Source organism: Ambystoma mexicanum, chromosome 9, assembly GCF_040938575.1.
Source record: "Ambystoma mexicanum isolate Mex_15411 chromosome 9, UKY_AmexF1_1, whole genome shotgun sequence".
NCBI lineage: Eukaryota > Metazoa > Chordata > Amphibia > Caudata > Ambystomatidae > Ambystoma > Ambystoma mexicanum.
This window is the reverse complement of record NC_090931.1, coordinates 425,958,949-425,986,642: the sequence shown is the minus strand read 5'-3', so window position 1 is coordinate 425,986,642 and position 27,694 is coordinate 425,958,949. Positions and strand designations below refer to the sequence as shown.

At 46.8% G+C, this 27,694-nt stretch overlaps 1 protein-coding gene across 1 annotated transcript in view; it reads left to right on the top strand.

Annotated features, from left to right (window-relative positions):
• The window catches only part of LOC138489651 (maestro heat-like repeat-containing protein family member 1), a 176,363-nt gene that overhangs the window by 98,237 nt on the left and 50,432 nt on the right, over positions 1–27,694 (top strand). Inside the window, exons 8-15 of the mRNA XM_069617324.1 lie at positions 841–960; positions 7,147–7,286; positions 8,945–9,076; positions 16,588–16,750; positions 16,948–17,043; positions 18,451–18,590; positions 26,156–26,296; positions 27,480–27,572. Coding sequence (XP_069473425.1) covers positions 841–960; positions 7,147–7,286; positions 8,945–9,076; positions 16,588–16,750; positions 16,948–17,043; positions 18,451–18,590; positions 26,156–26,296; positions 27,480–27,572 — 1,025 coding nt within the window. The remainder of the gene's footprint in view (positions 1–840; positions 961–7,146; positions 7,287–8,944; positions 9,077–16,587; positions 16,751–16,947; positions 17,044–18,450; positions 18,591–26,155; positions 26,297–27,479; positions 27,573–27,694) is intronic.

The following is a 27,694-nucleotide window of genomic DNA, read 5'->3' as shown; positions in this document are numbered from 1 at the left end:
GGCACACAGAAGATACGTATTTCCCATTGATAAATGTCATACTAAGCTTCAACTATCACCCAGGCAAAGGTGGCCTTCTGTTGGTCTTGTTGTGACCTGTAATGTTCCATACATTGCGCTACAACAACTTTATGCAGGCTGTCGCAAATAGCTCTATTGATATGTGTTGATTATCTAGGTATTGCCTCGATACCTCCATGAAGAAGGTGTCTTTAGCCCTCCGGAACTCTACTTGAGATTCCTTTTATGTACAGCAAATCATAAATGCCCCAGCACATGTCTGAATACAGAGCCAAGATGGCTGCTGCTCCCTCCCAAGTCCAGGGACCTTCCCTAAAGTCAAAGTAATTTTGTTAAACTGCCTTCAACAATCCTTCCCATTAGAGGGAATCCACTTACAAATGCTGGGTACCAAACATTAACTGCACTGTGGCATATTACTTGGCAAACTGCCACCATGCAGTTCCCCTGAGGGCCTTTATATTTACTTTGACACACCACTGGGACGCACACAGGGAGTTTCACAAGAGCAGACTTCAATGTCACGTGTAGTCCATTCAACCAGAGTTCCCGAAATTTGAAAAATCACATGAGGGGTCACTTAGCAGATGGAAATCCATCCCACAGTGCTTTACTCTGAAGGACCAATTGCACGTTATGTGATCAGGAAACTTAACAGCTCAGATATGTAATGTTTGCGTAAGGATCAAGGCTTCACCGCTTCACCTCTGTGGCTTTATCCTGATGCAGAGCCCTTTCTTTATCGATTCAAGAATAGATAAAGGCTTCTTGGGTATTTCTGTTTTTTATTGATTTGTTTATACATTCTCTCCATTCCAGGAAGTAAACCCACAACTAGTTCAAAAGCCCAAGGGATTGCTCCCAATGTCCCTGATGTCTTGTTGAAAGATCATCCGCTCAGGAGGAATAGCTTGCAGGTTCCTCCTCCTTATCTGAAAGGTATGTGAATGCAGTCCCTACTTTGCTTTTCCAAGTCCTCTTAGTATCTGTCCTTTCTCATTCATATTGTGGGTGCCATTTGGCCAGGGTGATCACCGGCCTCCTCAATAACCCTATTTCAGCGTTTTCTTGAGTTCTTCATTAACATGTAAACAATTTGTATCTGGTTAAAGTGGATCAAATTATTTATTTTTGATCCAGTGTGCCTGCTTATAGGCTTCAGTATAGCTATTTTATACTGAGACATTGTTAGAGCACTCAAATAACCGGAGATTATAAGAGCTACATGAGAATGTTACACCACAGAGGGCAGAGCTAGGGGAATAGCCACAGGAATAGCCACATTCTTAATGGTTTGCTAAGGAGTAAGTGGTTGGCTTTGGACCACATAATGAGAGTGTCAGCATCAATAGCTAGGTTCCCAACACCTAACATTTTCCAAGGTATTTAGGAGAAGAGCGAATACGAATGTATAATACGAGGAAGAACATAGTGGAATAGTTTCCTAATTCGGACCAGGGGACCAAGAGCAGAGTTGGGCTTGTGAATTTTACTGAGACCCTTGATGTGAACCTACTGCCGACGTGGAAATGTTGGCATAGGATGGGAAATGTAAGATGCATACTTCTGTCTCAAGATCAAATCTGTGCTGAGCGCTTTGCGACATTTTGAGCCATCTAATACGCCATACAAGGCTGTACAGGTAAATAGAATTACTGTAGTCCAAACAGGCAGAACTATTGGCTAATACAAGATACAATAATGTACAGGTTAGCTGTCACTCCTGCGTATAGCAGACATCTTCTTTTTGTTAATGCCCTAAACCTTTACTTTCCCAAAAATCTTGGAACTAAAAATAACTAAGAAATGTCAAACAGCACCAGAAAACAAAAGCTATTAAAGTGAATTTTGGGAATGTGCAGAGAGAAAATAGGGGAAACACATGACCAAGAGACTCTAGTGCTTACCACGTGTTGTTCAATTTTGAACGTAAATATGCGTCAAAAAGCCAGCTATTAAGTTTGAGAAGAAATATTTCACCTTCCACTGCCAAATATTGCTTGATGAACTGCAGAGAAATGATGTTCCTCAATTCTTACACACCCGAACAATTCCTGGGTGAATGTTGCCTCTCATTACTGTATGCTCTTCCACATTGACTCGGTGTACTTGGTCTGTATTTCTAAGCAACCTTAGTGTATCAAGTGTCACAGTTGGCAAGTGGATGCTTTTAGGTGACCCCTGGCCATTGCAGTTGTCTTTTTGAGTGAAAGGGTCTATCCCCACATTTCCATTTCCTGCAGGGTGTTGTTGCAGACCCTTGCTCTTAATTATCAAGCCTCAACTGTTCATATGCTTCTCTGCCTTATTCGCTGTAAGTGTCTAGTGGCGTCCCCCACCTTGTAACCCTTCCACATCACCTACACGTTTGTCATCCCGATCCCTTTAGTCTGGGTCACATCCACACTATGGAGCTTTGTTATGAAACCCAAATCCACTTTGTCTGAGTGCTAGGGTCCACACCCCTGGGCCATTGCTCACTTCTTACTTATTCCCACTAACTGCTTGTGCTAATGTTGACAAAACCTCCAATGCCTTCCCTGCACCTGATGTTGCTTCTCACAGAGACTGGTTCTATGATGATTTTTTATTTATTTTATTGCTCATTTGTAATGCGCCTATACACAAGTGTTTCAAGGTGCAGCAAGGCTGGACTGGGGGTGTGGTAGGAAGGAGAAAGTGGCGATCCTAATATGCCTTGCGACATTCAGGTCGTGCAAGTGCAGTAGCGAGAAGTGCATAAGGGGAAGGGAGGTGGGAAAGTGCAGGAATTGGGTGGCAGGGCCCATGAGAAGGAAAGTGCCGGGGTGGCCAGGAGGACTGGGCCAATGGGAGAAGAGAGAGAAGGGTGTCCACAATTAAGTGCAATTAAGGGGCTGGAAGGCTTCAAGGGTGCAAGCCAACCAGCTAAATGTAGGTGGAGGGCCCGCATGGGGAAGCGCAGGATGAGGGTTGGGGGTGCAGGGACGGGGGAGTAAGTGCAGGCGTAGACTGGTTAGGGGAGGGCCTGGCACCCTCGAAGACTCTGAAGGAACAAGGCCACCAATCTCAGACAGAGGGGACATTAGCAGGAGAGGAGAAGGAAGAGGAGAAAATGAAGGTCTTGAGGAACTTCTGGAACTTAAGGAGATCTGCCTCAGGTGTGAGAGGGGCAGGGAGGCCATTCCAGAGGGAGACCCCTGCGGAAGGGAGAGATCTACCCCCCACTCTCTGCTTGGAAAAACATCTGATTTGCAGAGAGTTAGAGCTAGATGAGCGAAGGGTTGTAGTGGGGAGGTATTTAGGGAGAGAGAGTTAGATATAGAGTGGATACAGGCCCTAGAAGGCTTTGTGGATGATGCATATGTTCTTGAATTTGATCTTTGCAGCAACCAGGAGCCAGTGGAAAGATTTAAGGGCTGGAGAGATGCAGTCCCTGGGCTTGAGGCCAAGGATAAGTCTTGCAGTCCTATTCTGAATTAGTTGAAGGGGGGCGAAGGGAACAGTTAGGCAGATTGAGGAAGAGGCTGTTGCAATAGTCAAGCCACAAGAGTACCAGAGCTCTGTAGATATTGAGTTTCTGGGGGATGGTGAGGAAAGGGAGAATGCCTCTGAGGAGGTGCAGTGGAAAGTGGGCCTTCTTGGCCAGGCCCATGATGTGAGGGTAGAAGGAGAAGGAGAGTGAGGACTTGAAGATGGCATCAAGGTTTTTTCTTCACATGAAGGTGAGGAGGCACAAGGAGGGTGGCCAGAGTGTGGGAGGGAAGGGGGAAGCAGGGGTCCCAATAAGAAGGACTTTGGTCTTACTGATGGGCTAGGGGCGCCAGCTAAATATTGAAGAGCCAGGGCGAGAGGATAGAGCCCTGAGGGACACCAGAGGTGGAGAGTGACATGGTGAAGAGGAAAGGGCCCAATTGAACCCGGGAGGGTCGGTCAGCGAGAAAGGAGGCCAACCAGTCCAGGGCCAGGTTCATGACCCCAAGGGTGTCTCAGAGCTGCTTTATAAGGGTGGCATGATTGACTGTATCAAATGCAGAGGAGAGGTCAAGAAGGATGAGAAGAGAAGGAGAGCTGGAATCGAGATTAGTGAGAAAGTCTTCAGGGGTGTTCAGGAGAGCAGTTTCCGTACCTATGGCAGCTCTAATGCCAGACTGGTGGTTGTGGAGGCAACCAATAGATTCAGTTCGGTGGGCAACCCAGGAGATGGCCAGCATCCCCAAGAATTTGCCCAAGAAGGGGGTAGTGGGAATAGGGCGGTAGTTAGCCGGACAGGAATGATCCGCGGATGGACTTTTGAGGAGAGGGGTATGTCCCTGTCTCTGTAGTTGAAAACATGTGCTATAATAGCCCTCTATGGAGCCCCTGGGGGGGCTTGGAGGCTAAAGAGTGGTGAGCAAGCTCTATCATAAACACGGCCGGTTCTCAAGTATCTCCATTAACAATTATTCCACAAAACGCTCCATGTTATCTATGGGTGTGGTCTCCGACACCCCCGTTATTCGTATATTGTTTTTTCTTGATCTCTCCTCCAGGCCTGCATTCTTTGCCACCACCTTTTTAATTGTTTGTTGCAGGGTGGCTACCTTGGATTGCAGAATTGCGACCTTGTCCTCCCCTTCTCCGATCCTCTGTTCGGCTTCTATCATCCGACCACAGGGTTTGTCTATCTGGATCGCTGATACATCCACCTTGTAGTTTAGCAAGTCTATTTTGGTACCCAGATTATACGTGCGGTTCTTCAGCAGTAACAAAGTATGGTTCAAAGGGGAGACATCGAGGTGTGATGGGCCAGGATTTCCACCGCAGTCGGAGGGTTCTGGTCCACTCTGGTGATTTAGATCCAACTTCACCTGTTTCTTGGGTTCCCCATAGTGTGGTAGCGAGGTGCCACCACACCCGGGGCACCTCGAGGGCCTTCTCTCTTTTCACATGTGTCTGTGTCTTTCTGCACCCTGCGCCATGTGGTGCCCTCCTGCTGCTCCCAAGTGATGTGTGCGGAGCTGGTGAACCCCCATCTCGTGTTGGGCAGCGCACTGTAAGTCGAGGTTGTGACTGTTGAACCCAGGGGCATTCAGGGTGGTGGCAAGACTAGGGGGTAGGTCGCCAGTGTACAGAGACCGCAGCCCTCAGGTATCTCTGCGGTGCCAGCAAGGCCTCCCTTCAGTATATAGCTGGACCAGAGATAGGGGTGTGAGGAGTACAACAATAGAGTATGGGCGGGAGGGGGAGTCCTGTCCCCTCCGTGGAATGTAAGTCAGCGAGGTAACACCAGCTGGTCCCACATGTGCCCCCAGCATCTGTTCCAGCTTTCCCGGGGGCTGCCGTCTGCTGGAGTTCACATACCAGACAGCTTGTCCGCTCGTGAGGCAGGGGGAGATACTTTGCAGTGTGGGCCGGGGCCTGAGTTATTATTGCCCAGTAGTTTCAATTCGCCAACCAGGTGAAGCGGGAGGTGGGGGCGATAATGATGGAGCTGTGGAGGATATCTCCCTCTGCAAGAATTAAACCTCACGGGGGTGAGGATGTTAAATAACCCACTCTCAGGGCTGTTCCTGGGACTCACCACACGTGTGTGTTGTGTCTGACAATCCAGACCACTTACGTGGTGGGTGTCCGTGCACCGGCCATGCAGGGGGTGCTGGGTACTGGAAAGGTGCTTCTTCCGTGCTGGGTGCCCAGAACAGGGCCAGGGACCAGATGGTGGGGCTTCACCCACGCCGAGTTCAGGGTGATTGGTAGTGCTGTTGCTGGAGGAGCACTGAGACCGTCTGGCCGGCGTGTTGGTGTCGGCCTGAGTGAGTCCAGAAAAGTATGTTCCTCGCCAGCACTTCCCACGGTCCCACCACCTCCCCTGCAGGCAAAGGATCTGCACCACAGCCCTTCTCGCAGACATCGTCTATGGAGTGGGGAGACTGCAGTGAATGCCATATGAGCCTCGGCTGGGGGACGCCCCAGACAGGGGCTTCCGTGATCAGGTTGTCACGCTGTGCTGCCAGGGTGATCTCTAGACTGCAGCCCACTCAGATCAGAGCCATATGTGGTGCGCTCCACACCCACAGGGGTGGATTGCGTTGGCTGCAGACCATTCGGCGCTCGCAGGCAGAAGGGCGAAGAACCGTCAGACACGCTCCTACAGACGGGGGGGGGGTGATGTGCAGCTAGGATGTATGCTATGCCTTGTGGCTTGCTGGAGCATCTCGCCGGCCCTTCAGGACTGCGACTTCGGCGGCCTCAATGAGTCTAGGCTGCCGTTCCCTCCAGGAAGGTCGTCTCGATTCAGGATTGGCAGGTGGCGCTCCTGGGGAAATCAGGATTGCAGGGCACCGCTTCCTTCCCACATTTAACTCGCAAAAGGCCAATCTCATCGGCAGGATGATTAAGCCTAAATCAGAGCCTTCTCAGGTGACGGCCATGTTTCAGCTCTGCAATAGCGCCCCCCCCCATGATGTCCTTAGTTAATAATGTAATCACTTGCAATATACCCTGCTATTTTCACTCTAGCAGAAGGTTTTGGTCAAGTTTCTATTTTTTTAAAAAGATTAAAAAATAATAACAAAAGTGTTAACATGTAAAAATACAAAAATCAACTGTTGAATACAGCGGAGCACTGATGTGGGAAGGGATTTTTACATCAGGTGGCTGTTGAGAGTCTCCTCACAGTTACACGTGACAATCTATGAATCAAACCATAATCTATTCCCAGCAGAGATTCCAAAGATATTGGCCACCAGCGTGACTACACAGGCAAGGCTTGATGGGGGACAATAAATGCTGGGCTTGTGAGGGGGAGGATGTCTCACCTGCTCCTGTTTTCTGGGTTTGTAGTAGGGTTTCAGAGTTTTGGTCAGTTGTTGCAGCAGCATTGAAGAATATCCCAAGGAGAGTAGTTAGTCTCCAAGGCCCACTTGTGGTTCTACTACTGGATGAAAATATCTGGGGGTTAGAATGGGGACAAGGGAGTTTATAGTGAGGTCACTGGTAGTAGTGAAGAAATGTATCCTTCGAATATGATAAAGTAGAACTAGACCATGGGTTGAAGGGTGGGCCTTTGCTGATGTGCTCACTTGAAAGGAGAATGTCTCGAATCAGTATAATAATAAGAAGAATGATATGACCTTGCCTCTTTGTTTTTTATATTTCACTCAGCAACATGTTACAAGTTGCTGGACGCCTTAGGAAGATTTCCGAATCCTAGGTCGGTTACTGGCAGAATCCACACCTTTGCCCTTCAGGATTTTGATGCGGTTGCCAGTGCAATCCAAACCTACTTGACTCGGCAGACACAGGTAGGAGAAATTCCCAAATACCTGCGCACAGTCTTTCTTTATGCTTATCTGCTTGTTTGCCCAAATGCTTCTGTTCCTAGGATGGAAGCAGATTGTGTGAGGAACATTACACACCCCCTTGAACAAGCAGAAATATCACAGAATCGAGCTTGTGTCTCATTAAGCACTATTCGTTTCTCAAAATATTTCCTTACAGACAAAGACCTTTGTTGCAACTCAAAGCCAATACGGAATTGAAAAGGGTTGTTTTTTATGTGTGAATTTTGCAGAAACGTATTCTTTCTTGAAAGTTACTTTCCATCTTAAAAGCCTTTTGTAGCCCCCTTTCCAATGAATGTATCTCGTGAACACGTTATGGTGTAGAACCTGCAAAGGACAGGGGTGGGACTCTGCATCATCAAGAGTACACCATGGGAGATGGAGTGGTAGAGTCTACCTCCCCCTAAGTGTAAAGGCACAGTCCCAGGAAGACCCTTATACTTAGCAAACACAGTAACTAAATCCCATGTCTATCAATAGGCAGTAAATGACTATGTGCTCTTCCTTTATGTCGAGGATTCTGGTTGTGGAAAACAAATAAACCAACTATTTACAATTTACATAGAAAACACATTTGAACAGATGAACGAAAGGCCACCAGATAGCTTTTGACCCAGCCCCCCACCGGCTAGCCGAGTTCTGGACCATACGTCCCGTCATTCTGTCCTCCAGCTTTCTGAAGGGGCGTATGGCAGGACATGGTCTGCACCGTCTACAACCAGGGATGACTGTCATTGAAATACCTAATCTATGCAGCTGCAGTCAAAATTTCTGGACCAAAAAAACTGTGCTCACAATGCAGATATCTCAGCCATGGACAACTCACATAGAAACTGGTTCCTCGAGCTGTTCAGCTCCACAGGGATTCTGAGTCGTGGGCCACAGTGCTACCACTCACTTCCGGTGGCACTGGGAGGTGTCCAGTAGGTTGTTCTGAAACCGGAATGGCATCCAGCAGCTTGACTTATCTTGCTTTGTCCTATGCCACTCTTCCGCTCTCAGGGACCACTTCCATGCTACAGGTGGCAAACATGTAATGGAGAAGTTATTGTCTCCTGGCTCACTTTTATCTCATCTCATAGTGCATAAAGCAGGCGGACCCCATAGGGACCTTCAGCAATTGCACTGGCATCAAAATCCATGCCGGCGCAAATGCTGGAGCATTTATATCACGGAGAGGAAGGAGGCGGCGGAACATAAGTTGCATTTCTCCCCTCCTCCCCGGCATAGACATGCTTGAAAATAGGACGTGGTGTGCATGAAAGGCGTTAAAACATTACTCAAAGCTTTTACACTTTTCATTCCCTCAACGAACATGAGCTCCTTAAAGAGCAGATGAAGATTACTGCTTTCATTCAGTGGAATTTCCAAAGAACACAAACTGTCCCACTTGACCTACTCATTCTTCTTTAGAGCCTGTTGCTCATCTGTGCAAATCTTCAAAATGGCGTCTACTTCCAGGAGTAAACAGCATGGGCGATGCTGGACGTTGTCAACAAGTGATAAGGGCAAAGTGCACTTTGGAACGGAATTGCTACTACCTTTATACTTACTATCTAGACCTAGACCTATCTAGACCTAGTCATTATTAAAAAGTAAACACTTCATTTCATTTTCAGATCTCTCCCAGACACAGATTATCAGTTTATAAAGCCCTCCACACCATTGTCACGGGAAAGAATGCATTCCTGAGTGAAGAACGAGCCTTCTCTATAATAAGCACTGCCTTCAACGACATGAAAAACCCTGCCGTAAGACCATTAACGATTTGTCTTTTATATATTGATGTTTATATGTGTGTTCCAATGATGTCTAGTTGGAGTTCAGTATGTTTAACAACTGATACAAACTAACTTGAAACAATGTTCATTCTGATTCCCTGAGATTACATGGAATTGCTGAGAGATCCAGAGCAGAAAAGCAAGCACTTAAGCCATAACCATTTCTAGGGAGGGGTGAGGTTGGACTGGAAAGGCATAAAATGATCTCTTAGTGGTTAATCATAAACATACGGTAGCAAGGGTACTAGGCTGAGGTTGAAGGGTAATAATCTGAGGATATCAGTAAAACGAACATTATATGGTCGTTTTGTCAAAAGTACCATTCACCAATGTTAGCACCTACGTGGTCTTGAGTCCCCTGCATGAACTATTGCAGTTTTACCTAATGGAGTGGAACATGAAAGAGTAAAAACAGGTGTAATCGCATTTACTCTTCCGTTGTACTCTCCTTGTAAAATATGTCCATGGCACCTTCAAATGAGGCTTTGTGGGCGCCATTTGCAATGGGTTCAGGTGCTGAATGCAGGCGGATTTCAAATTAATCCATTAGTTTAACATCAACATGAAAATAGAATCTGATGTTAAACAATGTGATCCTTGCAGCGGGAGGAGGAAAGCATGGCAGAAATGTGAATTCCATTTGATGCTCGTTCTCTGCCTACAAATGTCTGTAAAATGATTTGGAGTGTAAATGTTAGGCTTGAGCGGACAGCACCTCGCTATTACACCTTAGATTTGCAGTCCCGGGGCTTAGGAATGTGATATTCATGAAAATAAATGTATGGATATTGAAACTATGCAGATATTTTGTTATCTGGATCTGTTGTGAGATGTCAAACTGATTTGGAAGGAGTTAAATACTCAGTGATTGATAAAAAAACATACAACTGATGGCAGCTCTACCTGACTTTGATAGCAAATTGAGTGATTATTCTCTCTCTCCGTTGCTAATGGCATATAAACAGTATAAACAGCATATAAACAGTAAGACCTACCATTTGTTATCGAGTGGAGGTTTGGAGTCAGTGCAATATTTATATATACATATTTAAGCAATAAGCCCCGAGCAGGTGGGCATTGCCACTTCAGGTAATGCCCTAGGGCCCAGAGTTACAGGCCCCAGCGAAGCATTACCTGAAGTGGTAATGCCCCCATGGTGGCATGTCACAGATCGGTCACAGACACGCTGGAGAAAGAAGTGTTTCCAGCGCGCCCGCTCGCAATGAGGAGCCAAAAAAGCAGGAGAATTGAGGAAAGGGGGGAAAGGAAATCTGTGGAGGGGGAGGGGACCATGCGAGCACTTACCTGAATCCCCGGCGGGGGAAGATGGCGGCCTCATTGGCTGGGAGGCTGCCACACACTTCCCACTGCCGGGTACTAATTCCAAGCACATGTTGGCCTACCTCTGTTCTCACAAATGAAAGGTTGAACAATTCAAATATATGAATAGAAAATGCAGAAACATTAACTGCATCTACTCACTATGCTGATGGCCCAAGAGTACCTAAAAGAAGGTCTTAGAAGCCTCCTTCTCCTCAAAGGCACATCTTGTCTCAAGTTGATAAAAAAATGAAACTTTTTATGTAATTACTTTGAAATCTGTTAGACTCTTGTGAGGTCCTGGAGACTAGATATTAATTAAATATATATATTTGTGGGTTATTGTGAGTTTAGCATAATTTTGTATAGGATGGAAGATTTATTTATTAAGCAACAATCCCCGAGCTGTGGGGGCATTACTGAGTTAGGTAATGCCTCAGGGCCCATAGTTGCAGGCCCAAGCAAATGAGGGCCTTAACGAAGGCCCTGGGGCATTACCTGACTCTGTAATGCCTCCCCGGTAAGGGAATTATAGGTATTAGTACCCAGGCTCTTGCGCATTTTGCAATGAAGAAAAAGAAAATGGCCACCAAGGACCGGGGAACGTAGTCCATTCTCCCTTTCCATGCTGGCCATTGGATATAGTAAAAAAAAGTAAACAAACAAAATGGCCATCATTGAAAGGAGAAGGGACTACATGTAGGGCCTTATTCCTTTCCATGGCAGCTTGTCACAGATCTGGTGTGGACACGTTGGAAACAGAGGTGTTTCCAGTGCATCCGCTTCCGAAGAGAAGTCAAAAAAGAGGTGAGTGGAGGGAAGGGGGTGGGGGGAAAGGGAAATCTGTGGAGGGGTAGGTAAGGGGAGAGTGAAATCAGAGTGGGAAGTGTTACACTTACCTTATTCCCTAGCAAGGGGAGATGGCAGCCGTCAGTCCTCAGGAGGCTCAAGGTGGCAAGATTACTATCTGGTAATGCCCACGTTCTGAGCCTCCCCATTGGCTGGAAGGATGCCACACCCCCTGGCTGGGTACTAATAAACACTAACATACCTGATGAAAATAAAACTAGGCTGTGGAAAGAATGGCCATGTGAGAATTGCAGGCAAGTTAACTACCCGTGGAGGGGATCAATCAGAGGTGCAGCAGTTGGGGCATCAGCAAAATTGTATATGCTACAATGATGAAGGTTTACATGTTCTGGTGCTTGCTTGCAGGCAGGCTTAAAATGTACCTTGCAGTCAGGCTTAACTTGTACAGGAAACTAGCACCCAAACCCCAACAACAGAATCCACCACCCCAGCATCCTAACCACAGACGTGCTGCGGGACCACCTGTCCCCAACTTAGCCAACAAACCCTTCTTCAATTGCGCCCTCGTAAACGCTCACTCCCTGCCCGCACATAACATTGGACGTCAATGACCTTATCTCTGAACACAACCTTGAAGTCTTAGCCAAATCAGAGACATGGCTTCATGAGGTCTGCGGCCCTGCACTGTCCCTAGCTATATGCCAGGGCTACACCATCTTCCAGAATGATAGAGCCTCTGCCAGAGGAGGCCCGTCACCCTCATAGCCAGAGAATCCCTCCATTTCACAAGGTGCAAGTCCACCCTTGAGGGTCCCTCTGACATCCTCTCACTCAAATTTTCCCCCACACCTACATGCACTATCACCATCCACCTCCTCTACCGCACACCTGCCCCCCCCCACATCTTTGAGCAAAATGGACTTCACCTTCTACAGGACAACCTGAAAGCCTCCTCTAGAATTATTCTACTGGGAGACCTGAACCTGGGCCTCCACAATCCTAATGATCCACAGGCTTCCTCACTATCCGACACCCTCAACACCCTAGGATTCTCTCAAAGCGTTACCTCTCCCACACATTCTAAAGGATGCACACTAGACTGGATCACTGACCGCAACTGTAGGAACACTACCAGTGCCACCACGCCCTGTCCCTGGTCTGACCATAACATCATCTTCTTCTCTATCCCGCAGCTCTCCAATGTCCACACAACCTCCAACCCTCTACCCCCTTGAGTAACACATAGCTCACGCAAACTCACTAGAGCCCAAATCCCTCCCCTGCTCGATACCCTAGAACTTCAGCACCCATTTGCATCCAACCCCAACATATTAGTGGCAACATATGCCTCATTCCTCACTAAAGCAGTGAATACCTTAGCTCCTCTAGCCCTGCACAAATCCAAAACAGTAAGACATGCTAACTCCTGGTTCACACCGGACCTCATGGAACTCCGCACAATGAAATGTCAAGCCCAGCTCACCTGGCTAAAGGACCCCTCCAACTCTCTGAAAAATGAGTTCAACAAAATATCTAAACAATATAAGACAGAAATTATCGCAGCCAAATCCAACTCCTTTAATTCAAGAATTAGCACTGCCTCTTCCAATACAAAAGAAATCTTTACCATATACAGGGAATTATAATCCCCCACATCCTCACCTTCCACCATCACCAAAGAATCTTCATGGTGCTCTGACATCCAAGCAGCTCTCTTAGGAAAAATCTTTCACAGCAAGCCTCATTCAAGAATGACCCAGCAGCTACCAACCTCAACTCAATTACTCCCCACCAAGTTCCTTTCACTAAACAATTCACATTCAGAGACCTTGACGTAAGCAAAGTCTTAAAGCTAATCCAGAGCTTGAAACCCTCCAAATGCAAAGGCGATATCTGCCCAGCTCTTCTTGTCAAAGACTTTGCTGACATGCTAGCCCCAGTCATTACTGCCTTCATCAACGGTTGTTTTGTCAACGGTACCATACCTTAAAGAAGCCTGGGTCCTGCCCTCCTGAAAAAAAAGCTCACTTGACCCATCCACTACAGATAACTATAGGCCAATTACAACAGTCCCCTTCCTACTTAAAATTCTAGACCATGCAGCCTACTTGCAGGTTCAGCAATTCTTGGAAGACAATAAAATCCTAGGGATGCAGCAATCCGGATTCCACCCAGGCCATGGAACAGAATCTGCCATTCTAGACCTCAAGAATCAGCTTGATGAGATCAGGGACAAAGGAAACTGCGCCCTGCTCCTCCTCCTAGATCTTTCTGCAGCTTTCGACTTGGTGAACCATCAAATCCTATGTCAACACCTCACCACTCACGTCAACTTCTCCCCACAAGCTGTTGCCTGCATTGAGTCCTTTCTGGAAGGCAGAGTCATGAGAGTCTTCTCAAACACGGCCAATGCCCTACCCTCCCCCATCACCTGCGGCATCCCCCAAGGGGTCCTGCATTGAACCCATCCTATACAACATCCTCACCAAGCCACTTTTCAACAACTTAGATTCCCTCGTCATAGCCTACACCAACTATGCCAATGACACTCAAATTTTGATCCCACTCTCGGGCAATTACACAGAAGACTCCAACACTCTCAACATCATTTACTCTACTATTCAGGTAAGGATGGCAGTGAATCACCTCTGCTTAAACAGTGACAAAACAGCAATCATAATTGTCGGCACCCCCAATGGCTGAAAGTCGCTGAACACTCAATAGACCTCTTTCCAGATCAACCAATGTGTGATTCCAGTATCAACCACAGTAAAAACACTCAGAGTCTACCTTGACGCCTCACTCACCCTTTCCAGACAACTTAGTGCCATTGCCTCCTCGGGAGCTTACGCAGCCAGACGCTTCCTCACAAAAAATAATTGTCTAACCATTGCCAGGGCCATCATTGGCTCTAAGGTAGACTATTGTAACATCCTATTTACAGGTACCTCTGCAGGAAATATTAAGCAATGGCAAGTTATACAAAATAACACCCTAAGAGAATCCCCAATGCCAGAAGGGAAGCTCACTGACATGCCCATCTAGGAAGGGATCCATTTTAAAACATTGTCCACTGCTCACAAGTGCCTCTCTAATAATGCACCCCTTTACCTCACACAAAGGATCACGAAAGCCCACTACATGAGGACCCCTAATCGGACAGACTCCTCATGCCTAAAGTGAGAAGATGCAAAGCTGGAGGCTCCAGCTTCCCCTACTGCACTACCAAACATTGGAATGACCCACTCCCTCCCCCTGAGAGCTGAGAAATCCTACTGGGTCTTTCGCAAAGCCCTCAAAACCCAGATCTCCTCCTAACTCCCCCACCCCCACCATCAAGTCAGCTCTTTTTCTCAAACCTCAACATGTACAATATGACTAGTATGTATGAAATCCCTGTGTCTCTATGTAACCAATGTAAAACTTCAATGTACCGACTTGTACCTGTAAAAGCGCCTGAATGCCTCCGGGTTGTTTGTGCGCTTTATAAATGAAATAAATAAGTAAGGTTGAGCTAGCAGCCAAGTCAACGGCACATGAGAGTAGGACGAAGATGTGGAGTGTTCAGCTGTCCAGTCAAACACTGTAGTAGAAGTTTAATGAGAAGTATATGTGCAGTCACATGACAACTGATACTGCAACAAAGTGAGGGGTAGGCAGGAAGCGTGGGACAGCCCAGGTCAAGGGGAATGGAATTTTTATGGGGGAGTTGTTATCAATGTGGTAACAAGAAGTTATGTGAAAGCACATCAATAGTTTTTCTTCCAACATTGCTGATTCCAGTAGCGCCCAGAAGACAGAATGGTATGATGGGCTTGGGTCTGTTTGTTAGCTGTTCCTCCTTAAGCTTTAGAGATGACCAACCAATCCAGTGACGAAATGTTGCTGCTGAATAATGTGCTGCTACATTGTGCTGCTATATGAATAAGTAAAAGGGTGTCATATTTCCTGCATGTTGAAGTGTAGTTGGTGCAAGCTCACATCACTCACATTAGATCCAAAGGTTAACATGATTCTTCCCAGAGAGCGGGTGAAAGGGAAAACATTGTAAAAACAAGCTCCACATTCAATGGGCCATTATCACAAGGCAGGGTCAGTCATAGAAGACATGTCTACCCCCTCCTTTTCGAGAGCTTAAAGTTTGCCCAAGCCAGACCCAAAGTCCATGGGAGGAAAAGCAAACACATCAATTCATCGCCAGTCCGCTTTACACACAGGAAACTTTTACAACTCAGACTACACTGATGCAAATCATCCCACTTTAGGAAAGAGCCCAGTGCCCAGGCAAGAATCAATGTTGATATTTTGCGGTTTTGCATCACCTCCACCAGTGAATGATACAAACGTACTAATGTATTGTGTATCTGAAGAGTCTTCCCTCACAGATGATACAATGTTGCAATTCCACTGATAGCCAGCACTCTTTTCACATTCATAAAGGTTGGACTTAAGCAGCAGAACCAACAGAACCAACCTCTGGGGAAGTAGGGGATCTGTGTCCTTCCGAGGCAATGCTATGCAGTAGCAGGAATTGGGAAGTGGATTTCAAGATGGCGGACTGTCTTCCTCTTGTTCCGAAAGCCTGATGTAAGATCAGGCTAACCTTGGAGAGACAGCCAATCATAGCCCTTTACCAAGTTCAGGACACAGGTGCAGACCGTCACAGTCTAGGTGAAGCGAACAGAGTCCTACAAAAACCTGGACACCCAGGTCAGTCATAGTGGGTGTTTGAAGTAGGAGCTGGAGACCAGAGAGAGGAGACTGGAGTTTATTCAGAGTTGTATGGATGAGAAAAGAGTTAACTGTTCCTGCCCCAGAGGACTAGAGGGGAGACTCAGAAGGCTGGCCCATATTGGAGACCTAAAGCTCAAGAGAGTGTCTATATGGGTCGACAAGAGCGTGCAAGATATGCTGGGGCAAGAGTCAAGGAGGGAGAGAGTGGTGGCCACAGATGGCTACACTAGTAAAGAGGAGGGTGATGCGCAGGGAGGGCCCTCTATGAACTCCAGGGGAGGAACCATTGATGCTTCCACTGTCGATTGGGGTTGGGACACTCCTTGGGACCTAAAGAGATTGGGAATCACATACTTGCATTGATAATCATACCACACAGGATTACCTTACACAATTGTACCCATATGCAAAATGAATGCTTTCATACGAAATACACATCTTTTGACACCCACTAAAGCATGGCATGTGCTGTTGACATCAGTCCTGTATTGTGCATCTGGTCCCTGGAGGCGGTATCCTTATTACTTTGAACACTTGGCAGTGAAGAGAGTGTTGTAAATCATTGGTAGATTTACCAATTTGCTATATGTTAATTTCCTATCTTTTGCTTTTAACAGAGTGGAGACATGTACCAGAAAACAATCCCAAAAATATTAATCTTTCTTGAGAAAGGCTTCTCAGATATTGTAAACACGCTGCTTCTAAGCAGCTTCCAGCCGGGGAGCCTGCCACACAATAATGTCTTCCAGACAATTGCTGATCTATCACCAAGCAATGGTGGTAAGTGCCTGCGTGCTGTCCATGTATGTATCTCATGACTTATGCAAACTCTGGGCACAGCATGACCTCATCACAAAATGCATAAAGGGAAGAACCGATTGGGTTATCCAGAGCGATCCTTTTATGCTGTCATCATATATTCACGCTGCAGATTGACAAACGGGCTGAAGACGACTGACTTTCTGTTTCCTCTATAGATACTCGGGTACACTTCCACTATATGGTCTTGGGAGAATTGATGGCTACAATTCGTCTCGCCTCTGAAGACACCACAAAAAGTGCAATCTGCCAGGGTAGGAGCCTAGTATAAATGTTAATTAAAATAAAAAAAACAATTTTAGATGTCTCTTTTCACATTGCCACCTTGTTCTTTCCAAGAGTTTATTGAAACAAATCATGCTGATCAGTATTTAGTTTAAATTGTGTGTATTATCCCACAGAATGGGTGACGGATAATTTAATTGTAATGTTTAAATATGCCACTACGTTAACAATTGTGCACCTTCACAAGACTGTGCCCTGCTCCCCTACCAGCAGCTTCACCGCATTTGTGTGGCACATTAGTTTTAGGCACCATGAACCCACGTTGATTGGGATCAAATCCAAGTCATTTCATGTTAATCCTGAGCGGAGTCCCAGAGATACAGCCTCATGTCCACAAGTACAATGTATGCATAGCATTACCTGCTCATCATCTAGTAGCCATGTTAAGGGTATACAGTGTAACACTAGTTGCAAATCAGGGACAGCGCAGTGGCAGGTTCTTATCCAATGAAATCACTGAATCTCATGAATAGTAAGCTTGGAAGGGCGCATTTAAAATTCAATAGAGCTTATTTCCAGCAGCATTGGAGTGCAATTTCATATTCTAAGGACATGAGAGGGTTAAGCAAGCCACATTATTAAGAACCGAGATGGAAGTATATTATATTGATAAAGATGAGTGGATTTGAGAAACACTCAAGTGGAATCTTTACCTCGAAGTTACAATGTAGGTTAGATGTTTAAAGTGCATTTCCACATGTATGCATTTGCCAGCATTCTGGCATTGTGTTAGGGGTTTTCTGGCTCAATGGCTGCCACTCCCTGGTCCAGAGGTGTGGGGAAATGTCATTCTGTGTCCCCATGGGTTGCTTTCATTTACACTAAACTAAGAAAGGTGCATGTAAAAGGACGGGTTGGAGAGGGGCCAATCTGTACTCCTATGTTTCTTCCTGACACATTGAGGAGCGGTACTGGTACATCACATGACCAGTGTTGCACACAATCTATTTGTAACTAATACATTACAGAATTGAGGGCAGCTGTGAGTCCATGTCATTTAATGCTAATGATCAATGCCACAGTGGATGGAGTTCTGCTGTCCATAGCATGCCTCATTCTGTGCATCTGGGGATAATAATCTGTAGGGTTCATGTGTAGCAACGTGTACATTCATTGGGCATTTGGTGGAGTCCACATGACCTGCTCCTCTGCCAATCCTCTCACCACATGGATGTTCCTTGTCTAAAGGAGACACTTGATTATGGTGCTTAGTTCAGGGACATCTGCTCAGTGCTAATGAATCTGCAATGGGTTTCCCAGATGCACTGTCCATCTGGCATCATCAAGTCTCCAATATCCTTAATGATATTACTATTAATGTAGTCATAGTTGCCATAATCAGCAATTGTATGTTCTCTTTCTTTCATATGTGCTAGTGATAATCAAGTGCAGCACTACCATGCACACATATTTGAGCAAATCAAGAAGCTCGGAAGAGCGAAGTGCTGCTGCTTCCACACTTAACGAGGCCTTTGTGGTCATCTTTTATTTCTGGCTCGAAAACAAAGAATCAGTGGTAAGGACTTGATATCAAAACATTCAATAGTAAATCATGTCATTGCCAATGTATATATTTAGCTTATTGCCTTAAAAGTACATACTGGGCCTCATTACGAGTCAGCCAGTCCGGAAAGAATGGTCGTGGTAAATCCGCCACCGCCGTTCTTCCGGAAAGGCTGATTAAGAGTCCTGCAGGCAGGAGGTGTCACTCCCACCAGGTCTGACCGGGCGGGTTTAACACCACCCACCTGCAGGCGGACATGGAAACACCGGCACCATTACAGCATGGTCCCGGTGTTTCCCATTCCCCATTCCCATGGAGTCCTATGGGACTCCATGGGAATGGGGATTAACAGAATTCCGCCTCCCGAATTACCGGGTCACTGGGGTTGTAATGCCCCGGTGATTCCGGCAATCACGGAGGCGGAATGGTAATACGAGTCCAGCGGTAACTTGCCGGAATTTACAGCACGGTTAACGCCGGACTCGTAATGAGGCCCACTGTCTTCCTAAATGTCCCTGGGAAAGCACATTGAAGTGTGTTGGGCAAATCAGTGGAGCAAAGAACCCCTTATAACGAACTCAATAGTGCGCTTGACAGCCTGCCTCATCCAAAGAATCCTTTCCCTCAGAAACGGGGTGACCTCCCTTGTCAGGTAGTGTGTAATTGACCATTATGAGTGAGTGAACCCGGAAGTGATTAATAATGTGGGGACCCATTTTCTATATAGATTAGTTGTCTGAAGAGGCTGGGGTGACATGCACCTTTAAACATGCTATCCAACAATCACGATGCTATTGAGCGGCCCACGGCTTTGGGGGGGGCACTGTATTTGTTCAGCTTATCAGAACATAGGGTTATTGAGACCCTGCTCACTTCCAGGGGTGACTTCAGATGAGGGCAAGGGAGCTGTGTGCTCAGGAAACCGCATTTTAGGGGTTGCCATTTTCCTAAATAAGTACTGTATTTTGCCTGACCTCAGTACCTAGCATTGGCTGCAGGCTGCAGCACTTTTATTTCAGTGGCACAACTGATGACTTCTCCTTATGGAGTAGAAGCCTATTTTCTAAAATAGCATTTCTTTCAACTTCCTGAGCATGCATGTCCTGTAATGTATATTAAATATAAGGCCGTGAATATTGACCCACTTATAGAATGATGAGACTGCAGAGGACACATTTCAACCAGCAGTTTATGGAAGAAGGAAACCTGCTTGTAAATTGGCTGTTTCTGAACATTTACTGAGGGAATATGTTCTAGTTGAGAAGCAAGATGAAGTTGTATGTTTTGATTTATAAAGCCTTTGTGTGTTTGCATTCAAGATACATATAAAGCGCATGCTTTTATTCGAGCTACAGAGTTTGTAAAAAATAAAATGGAGTTTCTGCAGTTGTGCACTCAGGAAAATATACTCACGAAAGGTGTGTAGTGTGACAAAGTCACATACTGGAGGCTAGAGGAGGCAACTGAAGTGACCGTGGACACCAGCCACGTCTGTGATGCAAGTCCTGGATGAGGGGAAAGCCGTATCCCTCAGGATTCCTACCTCATCCAGGGCCTCTGTGTATTACGCACACTGCAATCCCTGAAACACCTTTGCAGGCTTTGCAGACATCATCCTATGAGAACCTGAAAGAAAATTCAGGAAGGATCCAGGCAATCCGTGAATCCACCTGTGAGGGTGCAGCTCGGGACCACCAAACTGCTGCAGGATGTGCCGGTCTTGCTTCCGGCGAGAATGACAACTCGTACACGGAGCGAGTACGTAGCACAACTTACTTTTGTCAATACTTGACTCACCCTGCCCCCGTTCCCCCTTCCCTATTCCCAACGTCACATCTCCAGTGTTTTGGCCCAAATGAGAGCCGCCCCCCCTTAGCGATTTGGGAGGGCTATAGGTGGCGCATACAACATGTCATCTCCCCCCTTTTTGACGTAACAGATCACTCACAATTTATCATCCCATTTCCTCCATCAGTCTCTGGGGCTTCATGCGACATCTCTGAGGCCTCAAGGGAAGACATGGTATCGGCGGGGACAAGGATTCTTTTTCACTGCTTACGTCTTCTTCAGATTGTTCACCGTCCCCTTGGTATAACTCATCCGATTGCCTGTCCTCTTGGGTACGGTATGCATGCTCCCATGCAAGGGATGGATCTGCTGTGATCTTCTTAAAGTGTGACGAGTTCCTGGTTATGGTTGCTGGTCTCCACTGGCTGTGATCATGGTGCCCTTCTTACTGGTCATGATTAAGGATTCGTGTGCAAAGGTGGAGTCCTCCTTCCGGCCCTTTGGTTGGCGTACCAGCACCTGGTCCCCAGGTTCAATGATGCATTATTTTACTCTTTGTCGGGTGTCCGCCCTGTCCTTCATTTTGATTTTCTATTCCTGACCTTTGTTTCTCGCTTGCCATTCAAGCAGTGTTGGTGGTGGCTGGGTGGGGCCTTCAGACAATCTTGTCTTGACGTGTCTGCAGAACAATAGATCAGAGGGGCAGACCTCTGTGGTGCTGTGCGACGTGTAACGGTATTCACGCAGCAGTTGGTATAGCGCTTGTTCGAAAGGCTTGTTAAGAATGGTGGCTCTTTGTAGTGTCCTCTTGATCATGGCCATAAATCTATCGCAATGCCGTTAGGTTGAGGCCAGTGTGTTGTGTTATCTTTCTGTGCTGGAACCCCATGTATCTTGCAACGTTTTGGAAGTCCTGGCTGGCGAATGGTGGGCCATTGTCAGACTTTATGATATTTGCGATCCCTTATGTTGACTGCATGCAGTCCAGGTGGCTGACGTACTCTCGACCAGCTGGGCGTCTGGAAAGCAAGAGTGCTCGTCGATCAGCACGAGTACGTAAGTACTGTTGCAAAGAGTTGCAAAGAAATCCACCGCTAGTTCTTCCCAGAAATTCTCGGTGAGCTGGGACATTTGTAGAGGGTTGGTGTGTAGAGGCTGAGCCACCTGCGTGCATACCGAGCACTTGCCAACAGTCTCCTCTACCATGGTCTCAAGCTTGGGGAACCACACCTTTTGTTCAATGAGATGCTTCGTGGATAGCACCTCCTGGTGGCCTTCATGTGCCAGCCTGATTGTCTTTTCTCTTAGCGACTCCGGTATGATTACCTTACAACCATTCATGACAATGTATTTACCAATGACTATCAGTTTGTCCTTTACCAAGTCCATGCACCCGATGTCATCCTTCATCGATTGACTCTCTTTCCTAGCCTGATGTTTCAAATGTGAGGTTTTTCCTGACTTAACGCAGCGAGTTACGATGGTGAGGGCTGTGTCCTGTTCTGATGCAGATGCAAGCTTGGCCCAGTCCACCAGGAGTGGCTGTAGATGGTGAACGATATAATTAATGTACGCGTCTGCAATGGATGGCCCGCTTGGGCTGGGCCTGTAGGGTGACGAGATGTAGGGCCTCATTACGAGGAAGGAGGTAACCATGCTGCTTTTTGCAGCATGGCTACCTCCCTTCCGGATACCGGGTCTTGGTTCCTGGAATGGGGAAATACTGGCCCATTCCGACCTTGGAGGGCCCAGTATTTCCATTTCCATTCCAGGAACCCAGACCCTGTACATCCCCATTCCCATTTGAGCCCTTATAGGGCTCAATGGTAATTGGGATGATGCTAACAACAGGCCTGGATCCTTGCGGAATGAAAGGCACCCGCGAGCACAGCATGCCTGTAGCACTGGCACCGTTATGAACGGTGCTGGTGCTACAGGCATCCCCATCCCCATTGAACCCTATGGGGCTCAAATGGGAATGGGGATATACCGGCTCCAGCACCCACGAAAGGGCAATTACCCGGTCAGGCTGGGCTGGAAAACCCCAGTAATTGCCCATTCGCAGGTGCCAGAATTTCTTGTCGGTATGGAGGCAGCTTTGCTGGTATTACCGGCAAGGCTACCTCCAATCTCGTAATGAGGCCCATAGTCTTATTGAGCCATCAAGTGATTTCTTGGGCACCGGGACTATGGGTGAAACCCACAGTGTGGGGCCTGTGACTGGTACAATGACTTGCTGTTGTAGGAGTTTGTCTATCTCTTCCTCCACTTACCGCTGTATATTAAGGGGTATGCCCTGGTATGCCCTGTAAGTGTTGGGCCACTGGTTTGATCTCGGGGTTGATGTGCAGTTGTATCTTCTGGATTTTAATTTTCCTTGTCCTTTGACTGACCAGATTTGGGAACACCGCTTCGATGTCTTCAGGTGTGGTGAAGTACTTGTGGGCCGTTAACTGGTGCAGGATGTGTACTAGCCTCAATTCGATCGCCGTCCTGAAGCTGAGTATGCAGCTGCTGTTTACTTCAGTCTTTAGGACATGCAGCAGGATCTTTGTGGCGTGGGCCTTGTGAGTGCACCAGGCAGATATGACACCCTTGCAGGGAAGGGGCGTGGTGGACCTATATGGGTAGATGCCGACCGTTGACTATTTGAGCTCCGGGGTCCGGGAGAGTGCATTGTAGGCCTCTTCACTGATTATATTGACTGTCGCCCCTGTGTCAATGAGAAACTCTAGTGGGGTGTCATTTACGAGTAGCGTGAGGACGGGGCTGTGTTAGGTGGCTGTCCTGTTGTACAGAGCCCACACGTAGCCCTTCTTCCGTTGGTCCTCCCTGACGAGGGGGAGTCGCTGCTTGAGGGTGACCTCATTACAATGTACCGGACAAATCTTCTCCTACCACTGCGTCTGGAGCCGTCGGGGGGGGGGACGATCCTCTCGAGCATAGGAGCTTCTGCATTTCAGTTCTTTTCACCTTTGACATCTGGGTTTGCTGTCCTGTTTATTTCCTGTGGGGCTTATCCATGTGGTTCTCCGTTGTTCTTTGAGAGCTCTCCTGCTAGGTGTAGTGACTAGTGTATTTTTACAGACAGCTCGGAAGTGGTTGTCGTCGCTGTTGCATGCAGCGCATTGTTGTCCTAAGGCTGGGCATTTGCCAGGGTGGGGATACTCATATCCACATCAGAAAAACATGGCTTCTGATCGTCTGCCAGATTGATTAGGCATGGTAAATAGTTTGTTGATGGCATCTGTTTCAACTGGTTTTTGCTCTATGGAGATCTTGACTAGGTTGTCGAGTTGTGAGACTACCGCTGCCTATATGCGAGCTAGGGCCATTTCTTCCAGCGACCGCTGTTATTGTACTCCGACAGCTTCTCGTGTAGGTTTCAGTGTGATGCTGTTTCCAAATTGAGCAGTTCACCTGCTATGTCCCTTATGGCAGGTCCTACTATCATGGACAGAGTGTTTTTTAGACGTGCATCGTCCGTGAGCCCTATGGCTCCTACATAGAATTAGAAGTCCCTTAACCAGGTTGCCCATCAGGGCCCCTAGGTTGCTGGTGTTGTGAAGATCAAAGGCCTGAGGGCGGTGTAGTACTTGTGAGGCACCCCCAGAGGGGTTGGCGGGTCCTGGTGCGCCCCCTGATGTGCCCTCTGCGGACATCATGATCTGACATGGTGGATGTCCACTAAGACTCTGGGTGGGTCTTTGCTATTTGCATGTGGGAGGTCTCCCCTTCTTGTACCGAGCATGGTTGAGGGCAGCCCTGGGCTCTGGGTGTTCAAGGTCCTTTTCCCCAGGTCTTTGTCCACTTAGGTCTTCTTTCCTTCTTTCCTTCCCCCCATGTTCTTCACTGGGGTCTGAGTGGGACGAGGATCCCCTTGGCAGGGGATATCTGCAGTGCTAGAGGTCACCACTGCTGTTTCCCGACAGGCGACGTGTGCTGGGGGCTGCTGCTGTTGGTATTGTGTCTGTTGGGAGTCGATTGGGAAGCTCTCCTTCTGATATATTGTAGTTAAGGTTAAACAAACTACAGAATGTTTTTCTTCTTACTGTTTGCTACTCCAAGATTAAATCACCCCCAATAATCGACAGAACATACATAAAACATACTCTGCCACAAACTAAACTGATCAAGACCTGACAACTCCTCCCTCTCATTTTCATTTCATATTCCTTCTATCTCCCACTCCTGCCAATTTCAACTTTTCTGTAAAGCTCACTGGTTCTTAACTTTCCATGCTTCCAAAATATTCATTTCGTCCTTAGTCTTCTCATGCTTATTCTATTGTTTTTGCCTTATACATGGTCTCCCTGTCTACCGTCTTGCTCCATTTTGCTCTATCATTCTTAGATATGTGTGATTTACACTCTTTCTCATTATGATTCTATTTCCTCTGCTTTCCGGTCTCTTTGGTGGCTGACTTTCGGAGCCTGTTTTCATTTCTTTGCTTAGTATTCAAATGTCTCTATGGTCTTTCTTCCCTCTATCTCTCCTCAGTGTATTTCTATTCTTCTTCTTTCTCCCTTCACTCCCAGTTTCTGTTTGTTCTGGTTATTTCTCATCCTCCCTGTGCCTCCTTTCATTTCCACTCTTTCTCCTTTCTCGCCCCAAGCACTGGAATGTCCACCATCTTTCTAGTCAATCTCTGACTGCAATCTCTCTCTTCATTCTCGAAACGCAATTAAAAGAACATTTGCTTGCTAACGGCTTGCTGTCATATCCTATTGTTGTACTGTTTTGATCTCTGTGAAGCACCTAGATGTTAAGCACTGTATAAATAAAAGCAAATACAAATACAAATCTCTGCTTCTCCGACTTTTTCCCACATTTGCCTCTGCTCTCTTTTCTCCCACACGACTCCATGGGAATGGGTTCACGCAAGCATTGGCACCGTTACGAGGGTGCCGATGCTTCCGTGATGAGTCTGACTGCCGTGGAGCTGTGCCCAGCAGGGTCAGATTTGTCGAGCGCAGCAGCCTCAGCAGGCAAACTCGTAGTGTGGCGGTTCGGAAACAAGGGTGCCGATAAGCTTACCGGCACCCTTGTTTCCGGACTGCCACACTCATAATAAGGCCCCAAATCTCTTATACTGGGTGTCACACTGACTTACTTAGTGACGTTGCGTTTTCCCAGCGGATTCCAAATCTTTGAAAGGCTCTCAGAAGCCTGTTGCCAGTCCTGGTTCCACACAAACTCTCTGCGTAAGTCTTTGCTTCTCAACCAACTGACCTCTGTTGGGGTGAGGTGGAGCCAGGAATTACCACCTCCCTTCATAACACCCTGCTTATCCACAGGAATAGCCCCCCTGCACCTGAAAAGCTTGGGCCTCCCGCTCTTGGCTACCTTGACTATTCCTCCTCTGGACTCCTTGCGCGTCACTCCTTCCTCCCCTCACCTCTTCACCTGCCTTAGCAAACATTTAGGGTTGACGTAGGGGTGCTCAGAACTTCTCCATGCACAACATTGACCTGATCATACTCAGGGCATACCAACCAGTGGGTAGATTGCAGGTTCACACCGCAGTGGGGATAGTGTATTGCTCATCTATGAGTTGTCATGACTCATCTATACATATATAACATTTGACAACCTGTCGTCTTTTAGGTTAACGTAAAGCTCATCAATTTGCTTTTAACACCAAGAGATCGGTAGAAAGAGAGCTGTGAAGCTAGCATCATACGACTAGCAAAATGTTTCCCCTACCTATATAATATAGAACGAGTATGGCACGATGTGAAGTTTGGCATGTGAATTCATGTGACAGATTTTATATTTCCTCTGTACAGGCCAAGAAAATAATGTTAAAAACAGTATGTGCAATCAGCCATCTATTACACTGGGGCATTTTCGAACAGCACGCAATCAGTGTGATTGAAGAACTCTTGCGATTGTACGATACAGCGATACAGCCTTTTTACGTCACAGAGGTGAGCTTGTAGTCATGTTTCCTAAGGAGGAGGTTAAGCGATTTAAGTGTGTAATGACATGGATGTGTTCAATGCTGCTCCACTAGGGAATCCTGATGAAGGACATAGAGCAAAATTAACGGGATCCGTTTCACAATCACGTAAATGACAACAAATATAAGAAAAATGGATTTTGTGTGCCAGTTTAAAGTCCATGCGTGCACCATACATATGTCTGAATACATTACCAACATGTTATTTACATTCCAGTTCCATGACACGCTTTTTCCTAATCTTCACTGCCCTCTCCCACTGTCAGGCCATATATTCACTGGTTTTCGTTGGTGAGTTCCCACCATTTGCTTCGGTCTGGAAAAATAACTTTCCATTCAGAGCTTAGAATTTAGATCTTACTCAATTGCCTCGAAGATTTTTACAACTCCACAAACTTTGTTTTTCAAACTCAGGCCTCTCTTGCACTAGTAAAGGGGTTTGCAACTTTTGGCTCTCCAGATGTTTTGGATGTTTTAGACTAAACTCCTGTGACCCCTCGCCATTGACTAAACTGGCTAGGGCAGATGGGACTTGTAGTCCAAAACATCTGGAGAGCAAGAGGTTTCAGACCACTGCACTGGTGTTTGCCTCTCTCAGTGCAAAACTATTCTCTGCACTATTTTACTTTCACCAGAGGCTGCCGCTGCTCCCTGGAGAACATGCTTCGCATCATGAGGCCTGGGAATCCGATTTCAAATGCGGAATACAGCACAGTGGACTGACTGTGCCAAGTGTCTTCCCTCAGAGGCCCTAAGAGTAACTCCAGGGTAACTCAGAGTTACTCATAGCAACTTCTTTGTGACTCAGCCCCTCATTGGTCCCTACCTATATGAATGCTATGCACTGCACTATGCATCCCTTTCAGTGTGTAGAGCGAGGAGCACCCTAAAAAAAGGTACCCAATACTTATGTGGTTTACTTTGGACATTGACAAACAAATAAAAGGCACAGGAAAAGGTTCTTATTCTTGGACGACGTGACAGTACCGTGCAGCCTTTAGAAAGCACTGTCAATTCCCAGCACAGAAGCTTAACAAATTCGAGGATCTGAGTGTTCCCCCCATGATATCAAGTCTTTGTGCCCAAAAAGATGATAGCAGGATCCCTCTTAATTGACCTATCTCTGCTCTCCTCCCTTCTGTCCTGAGCAGTGCATCGACCAACTCCTGCCCTTAATGATGAGCAGTAAATCACCAAGTCTGAAATACAAGAGCCACGCCCTGGTGGTGAAATTGGTCTTTCAGGTAAGGAATCCTCAGCTGAAACTTGACAGCACCACGATAAGGGAAAGGCTAGTTGTTTTTACAGATCTGTTAAACATGAGTGCATTTATGCTCCTTGCCCGATTCATAGAATGTCTCTGTGC